This window comes from Argiope bruennichi, chromosome 11 (genome assembly GCF_947563725.1).
Source record: "Argiope bruennichi chromosome 11, qqArgBrue1.1, whole genome shotgun sequence".
Classification (NCBI taxonomy): Eukaryota; Metazoa; Arthropoda; class Arachnida; order Araneae; family Araneidae; genus Argiope; species Argiope bruennichi.
The window spans coordinates 20,294,647-20,306,890 of record NC_079161.1 but is presented as its reverse complement, the minus strand read 5'-3'; the positions used below and the strand labels follow the sequence as shown (position 1 = coordinate 20,306,890).

Below are 12,244 nucleotides of genomic sequence, written 5' to 3'. Positions count from 1 at the left end.
GAAAAATCAACCAAAAACTTCTAAATTAAAAAGTTTCAGAAGCATTTTAAATAAACATACGCAGAATTTTACTTCAAAAAAATGAGAATACACCAATTCTTGTAATATCTCACATAAAAAGAACGTGTCCATACAGTATGATGGTTGTCACTGCCAAAAGTGTTGAGCTTTCTTTCATTACTAAATATAGCTTTCTTCCAAAGGTTATTGGTCTTCAATTGATGAGTTTTTGCACTTCAAATGCATTTTCTGAATTTGCAAGCTGATGAACAGTTTCTCTCTAACAATGGACTTTTATATCCAGCTTGTCTAATGGCATTTAGCACAGTTTCAGCACTTACACTACTGCCTATGATTTGAAAAGTTTCGGCAACAAGTTGGATGAACCATATGGTCGCAGCAATCTAAGGGAAAGTGTTAAAAATTTGGTTTTAGATGGATATTCCATTTTCCAGCAGGGCAACGACCCCAAACAGAATGCACATAATGTCAAAATATGGTGTCTTTTTCATTTTAAATAGCAGTTAAACACACCACCACAGTACCCCGACATCAATGCCATTGAATATTTGTGGGCCATACTCGAAAAAGTGGTTCAAAAACACAAAATTAGAAACAAAACCCATTTAAAACAAGTGTTGCAAGAAGAATGGGGTTACATATCTTTGGATACCACCAAAAATATGTAAAATAGGTACCATGATGCTTAGAGGCCATTATAAGAGCCAAAAGACATGCAATTTAATAGTTACACTTTGTTTCTATACATAATATTGCAAAAATTTCTTTGGTGTATTTCTAGTTATTTTACTTTCAAAAAGGAATCTAGTATTGTATTTCCATAATGCAATAAATAGTCTTTTTTGTATCTTTTTTATTATATTTTAATACATTTTACCTGCATTTTTTAAATAGTTAAAAAAGTAAGAAAATGCCAAGGCTTCTTCAAAATAGAAATTTATATTATAATTGGTAGTGGTTGAATAAAATTGACAAATTTAGCTGTTACACTCTGAAAAGCAATAAATTACTTAATTATTTTGTGTTTTGTTATAAGAGCTAATTTAGTGTATAAAATATAATTTCTGTATATCACATTTCAAACATTTAAAATGTCAAAATATATTGCTTTATGTGTGTGAAATTTAATAGTCCATAAAATGTTAGCTTTGCATAACGCCATGATATGTTATTGATTATTGAAAAATAAATGTTTTCCTTTACTTGAAGAGAGAGCAAGTCAGATTCTGAAGAGACCAAAAGAAAGGATCGTTCCAGAAGCAGAAGTCCGATCTCCAAGCAGTCTTCATCGAAAAGAAGGGACAGATCAAGATCATCTACGAAAAGGAGATCATCCCCTTCTCCTGACAGAAGACGACGAAGACGTTCAAAATCAAAATCTCCTTCTCGCTCAAATCCTTCTAGAAGGCCATACTCTGGAAGGCGGTCCAGATCTGTTGAACGAAGAAGAAGTCGGTCACCGAGGAGAGCTCCTCGTCCTCCTCGGTATTCTGATCTCAGAAACCGCAGCCCTGACAGGAGGACATATAAAAGACGATATGGAAAAAGTCCCCAGGGTGTGAGGGCCAGGCTGGGTGGAAGAAGATCTCGATCTCGTTCTCCAGCAAGACGCAGACGTGGTAGGAAATCCAGTAGTAGTAGTTCCCGAAGCAGCTCTTCTTCCAGTTCCAGAAGGGATCGGAGGAAGAGGAAACGGGGTAAACGTTCATCTTCGAGTAGTAGCTCAAAGTCAAAGAGCTCAGACTGAACTTTTAAGATTTATTTCGAATTTTTATTTTAAAATAAAAAGAGACATTGCATACACTCTAATGTGAATCATCTTTATGGGACAAAAAGAATAGAATAATGAAAGCTGTTCGAGTGATAAACAATCTATGGTAATATGTATGGTATTTGTAGTTATCATAAAATGATTATGAATTAATTATTGTTCATAAGATGGAAATTGTGTTTATTGAAATATATTTGATTTAAATGAGAATAATAATTGAGATGATAAAATCAATTTAATTATACAATTATTTGGTTTTAGGACACAATAGAGCACTTCTCAGCTGTAAATATGATTTTTTCCCCCCAACCTTTAAACCACAATTTAAAATACATTTTTAACTTTATTTGAATACTTTTCATTATGCAAATAAAAAATCTTTAGCTACAGTAATAAGATATGAAAGATTTTTTTTGAAAACTCTTATTAAATTTTATTTCAGAATCATTCAAAAATATAGTTAAAAGTTTAAATAGCTTTGAAAATTCGTATTTGAATTTTTAATTGTCATATTCACCAAATGACACAATTTTTTAAAGAAAATATTTTATATCTAAGTAGTACAGAAAATTCTGTATTTAGAGAGGCTTGAAGTTTTAAAATGTTTAGTGGCTGAGTCTTACTAAGGAATTTGTAACTAGTACTACTTAATTTGATAACTAGTACTACTATACATATTGCTAATGCGTATAGCCTTCATTTAAACAGTCCTCGTGATTTTATTACATTTTAGTAATTTTTCATTTTAGGATGTATGATAAAAATATTTTGGTGAAACTGTTCTTTCATTTATTCACTTATCTTCAAATTACATTTTCTGCCATTGATTACAATAGTTGAATTTATATCCTGCATTAACTCACAGTCTACTTTTTAATTGCATTTTTGTTTCTTTAGATAAGATTTGGTACATAGAGGGAAATGATTTTTTAATTAAAAGCCGAACAGAATTTTATCTAATGTACTATCAACTGCAACAACCATTTAGAGGAGATATAAGTATTTGATTAAGTGGTGCAGTCAGGATATAAAAGGTTGTTATTATTAATTCTATTTGAACAGAATCTGAAGTTATGAAAGAAATAGAAATTAAACACTATGGTATATGTTCCATTATGATTATATAAAATATTTACCATAATTATTGGTCTTTAGTACATTTACTGCCATGACTCATGCCTCATAATCGGGCTATCTACCTAATTAGATTATCCCTTCTTTGCTGTTTCCTAATTATAGTAGAGAATGGTTAATCTAATTAGACAGCTCACTACAGTTAGATAGTTCATGTGAACCATAGGTGAGTCATCTGACTGTTCACTTGTATCATTTTCCTTTTACTTAAAAAAAACATGAGTTAATAGTAATGGATGAAATAGCCATGCCAGTAATATAATTCATCCATTATGATAGCAATATTTCAGTAGTTTTTCCATTTGCAGATTAGATAATCATTAATTTATTTTAATCACTCATATTTTTGTACCCCATTCCTTCATTTCCTGCAGGATGAATGATTAAATTCTAAATTAAGAACCAGTGAAGTATCCAGATTATTTTAATGGAAATACTACACAGTATGGAAATAGAATTATTTTGTAATTCTAATTTGTGTGGCATTTAAAAATGCTAAGTTTGATATTTTAACCAAATCCTTTCTTGTTTTTTAAATGAAGAATAGTCTAAATTTGCAATTCCTCTAATTAGTATAAGATTGAAGTGCTGCCATATTTAAAAACTCTATGGATTAGTTTATTGTTATGAAATTCCGAGTATAAAATTTCAGTTATATTATAAGTGGGAAATTTACATATAAAGAGAATACAGTTACATAAGTTTTTTCAAAAACTTCCAAGGAATTTTATGTTAAGTATATACTTATTTGCCCATACTCAGAATGTGAATGCTATGTTGAAAATTATAATGCATGTTTCATTGAACATGTTATTTTGCCTAAACATACTATTCAAATCAACTTAAAAGATTTGCTTCTATCGTAAAGATATTAATATATATTTTGTCTTTTTTTTTTTTTTTTTCCCTTGGGATTTAAATAGCACTCTCATCTCTTCAGACGTGATTTTATGTCTTCATCATATGTGTTATATGTACACATGAGCTTCATTAATTATTTTAATTCATTATAAATGCTTTTAAAAAAAATGGAGTTGCAAATATTCTTTTATTGCACTCATTGTCGAACAGGGGTTTTTAATGATTTTTTCCTGTATTTTACTGGCATCATTTTTGAATATTCATGGGTAACATCCAAAATTATTAGATATTCTGAATTATACAATGAATTCATCTTCGTTAAGCAATAAATGTAAAATTGAGAAGGTATGACATGATTTAATTGTCACTACACATTTATCTCCCTTTCCATATAATTTCCTTCCATCTGGTATAGCCCGTGAGTGGTTTGTGCATCACTAAATCACCTTATTTTACAAGTGATAAATGTAAGTCATCTACATGTTAGTTTTATACATAAATTATGTAAAATCCATAGACCATCATTGATCTCCTAGGAAATGAATATGACAACATTTTTTCAAACTTTTAAGAATAGTAGTTAAAATTACCCAGTAAGTTTCATCTTTATAATTTAATTTAATTTTAATATCTAATTTTAATTTATCTTAATCTTGGTACTTAATTTTTCTTCTGCCCTATTTGCTTTTAATACATTAACTTAAACAGGTTGCATTTTAAATGCTCCGTACAATCATGATAAGTTTTCGTAAAATGTATTAGCAGCAAAGTACATGAAATATAGTGAACTCTCAACAATCAGAACTTTGCTGATGAATAAAACTGCTAAATTTTTGCTATTTTATTTTTAAAAAATCACATTTTAATGGCTAAATTTTATATATATATATAATGTACCAAATTATAGTGGGAAATGTAATTCAAATCCTATTGTTTACATTTTTCCATGCTTACTGGAATCCAGTTGTCATGGCTTTTTTCTGTTAACACTCTCTTTTCGTGTTTTTTAAAGATGTCAAACTATTAGATTGGTGCAGTACCAGATTGCTGAGAGTTTACTGTAGTGTATATATAATTATAACCATTTAAATTATTTTTTTAATTTTTATAGAAATTTACTTACTTGCATCATTTTATTATTATTATTATCATTGTATTCAGATGTTGAGAATTAATCAGTGGAATGTGAATTTTCATTCTTTGTTATATATAACTAGCTATGAGTTTGAAACCCAATTGATAAAAATATCTGAAAATAATATAAAACTAGTTCATTTTTCCATGCAATTATGTTTTATTATTGAGAATATTATGGTAATAAGAGACAAAGATACTGAATCTTCTTTAACTTTTCTATCATTTTTAAAGCATACCATGTTTAATAATCATACTTTATTTTAAAATCTTGTATCAAAATTATTTGAAGCACTATCATTACTTTGGGCTTATACTTTTATGAGTACGAATATATAAAGGGATTAAAAACATTGCGAGTTTAAATAATTACGCAGCACTATCTTTATTGAAGATTTTCAGAAATCTAAATCTTCCTAGCCTATTATAGGTTCTTCCCTATTATACCTATTATTTCATTTTCTTTCATAATATTTGTCGTCTCTTGGCTGACACACTCAGGATGACAAAAACAAGTACAAAATTTGTTTATAATACTTGTGTGTAAATGATGGGAGTCAAATCCTATATTCCTATATATTAAATTTTTTTTTTTTTTTTTTTTGCAGAGAAAATAAGTTCATGAAGCAATAAAAGTATTAGAAAAATTCTGTTCTTTTTTTAGTCTTTTATTTGTTTTCTAAAACAAAAACCTCTAAATGAAAAGAATTGTCTTCTATCTATCAACATTATTAAACTACAAATATTAAACAGGGAGCATGCATATTACAGAGAGTATGACACCTCTATTGTTCTTTTATTTATGCAAGATTAGAAATCTACATCTGTTAACAGAATAGTTCTAAATATGTAACAACCATACTAATAGTTCTAATTAGATAAGAACAAAGTATAGAAGACATTTATTTCATAAATAATACTAACATCTACATCTATAGTATAGACTCTTATCAAAGTTTGAGCCAAATCTGACAAAGGGTTGACCATCTGTTGGTGTGTACTTTCTGAAATATGCAAACGTGATTATACAAAAAACACAGTGATTTAAACATTTCAAACTTAGTATAGTTTTATGTCACATTTTTATTTTAATCGGTTCAGAAAAAGGCATTTAAGGCACAGATTTGATTTTCTGATTCTGTTAATGGCAAATTAGTGATTAATTACGAAAGATGACATAACAGATTCAGTAAAAATATTAAATTAAAAAGGCTAATATTTTGTAACTTGCACACCAATCCCATCGAATATGCATTCTCTGGAATAGCATATTCGAGAAAGTTTTGAGGGGACTACTCCCATTTGTATAAATTATATACAACCATTTTATTACAAAAGTTTCCTTAAAATATAGGAAATTGTTTGTTAATAATCTACGAGATTAATACAAAATACCATTATCCTTTGATCACTATAAAGAGAATTGGTAAGTCTCTTTAATAATATTATTATAAAAAAATATTTCGATTTAATTTGGAAAATGTGGATAATAAATCCACATGTCAAGTCTTGATTCTGTATAAAATTAAAACAAAAATTCAGAAGAGATCAAGCCTCTAGTTTGAAACAACAAATAAATAATTTAGGCTTTATTCTTCCATATTTATTTAATATTTTCTCGTCACTATATAGAAGTGTTGCATCTACACAAAATATGCATTTAATATATTTACGTGAAGATAAATCCAATAATTTAAAGCTTTTAAATGAAAATTTGCTAGACAGAAAATGGTGGGACAATAAAATTAAAAGGTTAATATTTAATTAGGTCAAGAAGAAAAACTTTTCCTAAATTTATTAATGCAATAATATTTTCCTGAATTAGTGAAAAAAGCAAAATCTTGATTAATTTATAAATAAAAATCTAATTAAAGTTTTTGAAAACTTGTTCTTATTGAGCACTTTCTGCTCTAGAATTCTCTCTTACCAAATTTGACATCTTTTTCCAAAACATTTAGAACTAATTTTTTCCCCGCCATGGGTATGATGCGATACAGTTTATAGTTAACTTGAAAACTTAACTATTGTTAAAATGTGTGCCTGTTTTTTTTTTTTTTTTTTAAATGAAAATACGGAATGCTTTTTCCGACTCGTGCTGTAAATTTTCAATTTTCCTGCAATAAAAAAATAATCAAAATATTAGGTGTAAAACATTCTTAAACAATTCGAAAGCCATTTAAAAATTTTCCAAGTGTTAACTTTTAAAATCGCAGAGCTATTGCAAAGTAAAAATGAAAATTACATATTTCTTTCTTGCTTATAAAAATTATTATTTTCGACTTGATAAAAATTTTGTATTCAAACAAGCATCGATAACAAGAGTTTTAAAGCACATATTAAACATTACCTGTATTTGATCTTGACTATTCTATTAAATGCTTATATATTTGACAGGTTAAAGTGAGTTAATTGTTGCCCGCAGAGTGGCGCTGCAACCATTAGACAAACATGATCGAAGTCGCTAGCTCTTCCTTGTCAGAGTCTAATTTGTCCCTGAGACACATACACACACAAAAAAAAAAAAGTGCTTTACTTCGTTTCGTTTAATTATGCTCTCTCACTGTAAAAAATATTGTTTATAAAATTTTAAAAAAATCTTTTTTATAAGCTTATTAACATATAGCATAGTCACGTGGATATATAACAGTAACATTTAGACTCATTAAATATCTAAAAGCATAACAGATTTAATATAATATATAGCATATAAGATGCTATTAATACATTTAGATTGCATAATAAATTAAGGTTTTCATATGTATTCAAGTGATTCATGTGAAATGGTTTCTAACATGATTGTAGCATGATGGGAATTAATAGACTGAACGCGGAATAATAGCTTGAGTTAGACACATGGCACATCCCATTTTGGAAATTGTCCGGGAATTCAGCATTCCAAGATCCACAGCGTCAAGAGTGCACGGAGAATACCTAATTTTAGGCGTAACCTCTCTTCAGGATCAACGCCTTGAAAAAAAAAATAATAAAGAACGAAAAACAGATTGAAGCTACGTTCAAAATAATATGAACTTCGCGAGGGATGTAATAAACATGCAACTGCCCATCTAGATATACCTTTCATACAGCGAAGTTTCATTTGCGATGTGATGATGCTATAAAATTAATGTCTCATCGAAAAAACGAATATTTCAAATAACAAATACCGTGGCAAAGGAATCTTTACTTTATGTTTATATACGAAAGTTGTCATATTTAATTGAAGACACTGTTAAGAGTTTTTAACGCATTTTCAAATATTGCCCTTATATTTACCTCATGCATTCTTATTAAGTAAATAGTCTTTAAATTATTTTGTAAAATCAAACGCTTCTGCAAATGAAATGATTCTAATTGATTTTTTATAAAATATATTTACTAATCATTTTATTTTTTTATATGTTGAAATCTACGTAAATTTACTAAATTATAAAATAATAAGTAATATTATTAGTCGTGAAGTTTTCACAGAATTCTTTTAAAGCCACGCTACGAGACAGAATGAAGCATTTTAATCGCCCGTCCCCCTCCTCTGCTCCAGAACTATTGATTTCATTTTCTTAGAAAGAACCCCGGCGCAAGGGAAATTATTGGACTCTCGTCCACATCTATTGTATTTTACTATGCAGGTTCCTAATTGTAAAACGTTGTATGAAATTTTTCAGAAGGAATTTGGTAAGTTGACCGGAGCACCCGCCTTGCGCAGCAAGGCTATCTCCAAGATCCTTGTAATGAAGGCCTGGCGGTGTGGTATGCCCTTAACTTGGATAGTAAATTGTGAGCTGTAGCAGGTAGCTGGTCGGGTAGTTGTTTGCATGGGTCTGGATCGGAGAGTGAAAAGAGCAAGAGATCTCGGTTGATGCTGTACCCTAGATCGGAGACAGGGGAGTAGGAGCGGGAGTGAGCCTGGTCAGCCAGTAGGAGATCGTTGTTCCAACAGGTCAGAAGAAATCAAATGTAAAAAATATACAGTCTTAACATTTAAAATTAGTGGTAATTTCAGTACTTTTCATTTAAAAAAAAATTTATTAACCATTTTATGTGTTGAAATCTATATAAAATGATTAAATCATTAAGTAATATTGTTAATAATAAACTCGAATTTTTATAACATACTTCCAAAATAACGGTAAAGTACAGAATGCCAACATGGTAATCGAAACGCAATCGTCTCTTTTTTTCCCCCTCCACTACTCGAGGCCCATAGAATGCACTTCCATCACGGCGACATGTGGTCTGCGCGCTGGACGCTACAGGACATTCGGAACATTACAAGAAAAAACAAGTAATAAAGAAGAAAAAAAAGCTAATTATCCTAAATGCGTTGATCGGCTAAGTCCCTGGAAAATTTTAGCTTTACTTTTACTAAATCATACCATAATATTATTTAAAAATAGTGGTAATTTGAAATACCATAAAAATATTTGTAATTACTTTCACCTTTTGACAATTTTATATCATGTTTACAAACTTTTAAATGTTTACTACTTACAGTGGCAAAATAATTAGTCGAATTGAATTATTATGAAAAAGAGTAAAATGTAATAAAAATACATAATGGCCTTTTTATTGATTTAATTTCTTCAGCTGACTATCGCTTCAAATAAGACTAAACACGCGAATATTTATTATCGAAAGAAGCGAGCGGGGTAACATTTTTTTTATACTTAAATAAAATAATATCACTTTCAGAAGAAAGATTTCTATTGAGAAGTTGGAAGCATTAAAAATTGATTATCAGCTGTAAACCAAATGACAGTTTAATATGATCAAATGTAAATTTAAGGTAAGGACTAATTTGGAAGTATATTCTTAATTTTTTTCAATTATAATATAAGCAAATTCATGCTATTTCACTTTAAAACGTGATATAAAAAAAGTAGAGCCTAAGACGGGGCCATACGGGGCAGTTGCTCCGGGCCCCTACATCAGAGCCCCCCCCCCCCAAAAAATCGAATAGAAAGTTTATTTTACATTTTCTTCTTTAATGAACTTTTTTTAAAACAAAATATCAGTACAGTGAAAAATCGATCAGTTTTTTGTTAGCTTCTTCATTCATCCATCGTATGAACACACACACACAAATAAAATCTATATTTCATAAATCCATGGTGGAATTCAGCTAAATTTTCTCATTTACGATGGACAAATTTGGCCGCCAGTTAAAAGCTTGTATTTTTTGTTTGTAGAAATTTTGTTTCCTTTATATGCAAGAAATAATTAAAAACTCCAACATAGGAAAATCACTGTTGGGAAATTTGCATATTTTTCATTTAAAAATGTACTAATATTTAGTTTATGAGATTTAGAAGTTTCTCTTATAGATAGATGTTTAAGATAGTTGTAGAAAGCATTCTAATATCAATCATGCCTTAGCATTTTGTCAGATTGCATTTTAAATTCAATGGTTAAATGTGGTACTTCGAATGAAGACTGAGTGCTTTTAGTTTTAAGTTTAAATAGCAGTTTGAATTAATTAACGAAAAATACCATAGACAAATTCTATGCACGGTTCTTCATTACTAAAGTAGTAAAGCAGAGGTGGCCCCCAAAAAAGTTTTTGCCCGGGCCCCAATTAAACTAAGTCGGGCCCTGAAAAAAAGAGAATAACTGGTACATATTTTTGTCGAGTATCGATCTTATTTTATGAAATTTCGCCGTTGTTAAAATAAAAAAAAGAAGCTGAAACTTTGGAAAGGGTTATAAGTACGTTTTCGTCAGTAAGAATTAGAAGACGAAAAAATAATAATAAAAAAAAACTATTCTAAAAGACGTTTCTTACAACTTAGGAATGTGGATAAAAGTATTGTGGTTGCTGCAACGCGGAATGCACAGCACAATCATTGATATTATCAAGAAACTGAACGTCAAAAAAGCAACGGGTTCAGCTGGTATTCCTAACAAAGCCATTAAGATGCTCACCATTAATGCAATCACCCACCTTACAAAAATTTTCAACAAATGCTTGCAACTCAACCACTTTCCAAATGTCTGGAAAATAGCCCATGTTCTAATGTTCCCAAAACCAAACCAAAATCCAAAGCTCCCTGGCTCCTATCGTCCTATCAGCCTCCTCAGCAACATTGGTAAAATTTTTGAGAAAATAATTCTCGCCAGGCTTACAGATTTCTGTAACGAAAATAGCATAATCCCAGATGATCAATTCGGGTTCAGGAAAAACCACAGCTGCGTTCACCAACTCCTTAGGGTGACCAATACCATCTGCGAGGGCTTCAATGCTAAGCTCATCACTGGAGGTGTTTTCCTTGATGCGAGAAAGGCTTTCGATCGAATGTGGCATGATGGTCTCATCTACAAGTTAATTCACCTAAAATTTCCATACTACCTCACTGCAATTATTTCAAAATTCCTCTCAAATCGCACCTTCCAAGTCAAAAATCAACAGTTCCTCTCTGAGACTGGGATCATCCAAGCCGGTACTCCTCAAGGCAGCGCCCTTAGCCCTCTGCTCTACAGCATCTACAATGCTGATTTTCCCAGAACGGAACCAGTTATGAATTGCCTCTTCGCAGACGACACTGCTATTCTAATCCAAGGTGCCACACCAAAATATGTCATCAAGCAGCTCCAAGGTGCGCTAGTCAAAATTGAAGAATGGTGCACACGTTGGCGTGTCTCCATTAACACTGATAAAACCCACGCCATCTTGTTCCGCAAAGGCCATCCGAAAAAATCTCTCCCACAACTTACCTTCTTTGATGACAATCTCTCTTGGGACAAGGAAGTAAAATACCTCGGCCTCATCCTTGATCGCAAGCTCACCTTTAAAAATCATGTAAAATATAACGCAGATAAATTCTGGGTGAAAGTCCACGAGATCATCCCACTTATCGGTCGCTACTCTCCACTTTCCCTCAACAACAAAGTTCGTCTTTTTAAGACTGTTATCCGGCCCATCCTCACATATGCAGCCCAAATTTGGGGGCTTGCAGCGAAAACACATCGTAACAAAATTCAAATTCTGCAAAACAAGTTACTTAGAATAATCACTAACGCACCTTGGTATGTTCGCAACGATGTTATCCGCAATGACCTCAAAATTGAAACCATTGATGAATTCATCACCAAACTTTCCAGGGGCTTCTTCCAAAGGATCAAGGATCACTCAAACCCCACCATTGCTCAACAAACAGATTTCGCCCACTGCAATAGTAAATATAACTTTCCTTATGCCACCACCAAATGGTCCCTTCCACTCAAACCTCCGTAACACTGTAGCCAAATCTTCAGCTCTCCCCCTTTTCATTTTGCACCAATTCACTATTATTTTACTGTCCACCTTTACGCACCTCATCATCGCTCACA

The 12,244-nt window shown here is 31.0% G+C and overlaps 1 protein-coding gene across 1 annotated transcript in view; it reads left to right on the top strand.

The window, feature by feature from the left end:
- LOC129957375 (peptidyl-prolyl cis-trans isomerase G-like) overlaps nt 1-1,958 on the top strand; it is a 35,221-nt gene extending 33,263 nt beyond the window's left edge. The window contains exon 18 of the mRNA XM_056069666.1: nt 1,231-1,958. Coding sequence (XP_055925641.1) covers nt 1,231-1,768 — 538 coding nt within the window. The 3' untranslated portion in view covers nt 1,769-1,958. The remainder of the gene's footprint in view (nt 1-1,230) is intronic.
- Nucleotides 1,959-12,244: the final 10,286 nt, after the last annotated feature.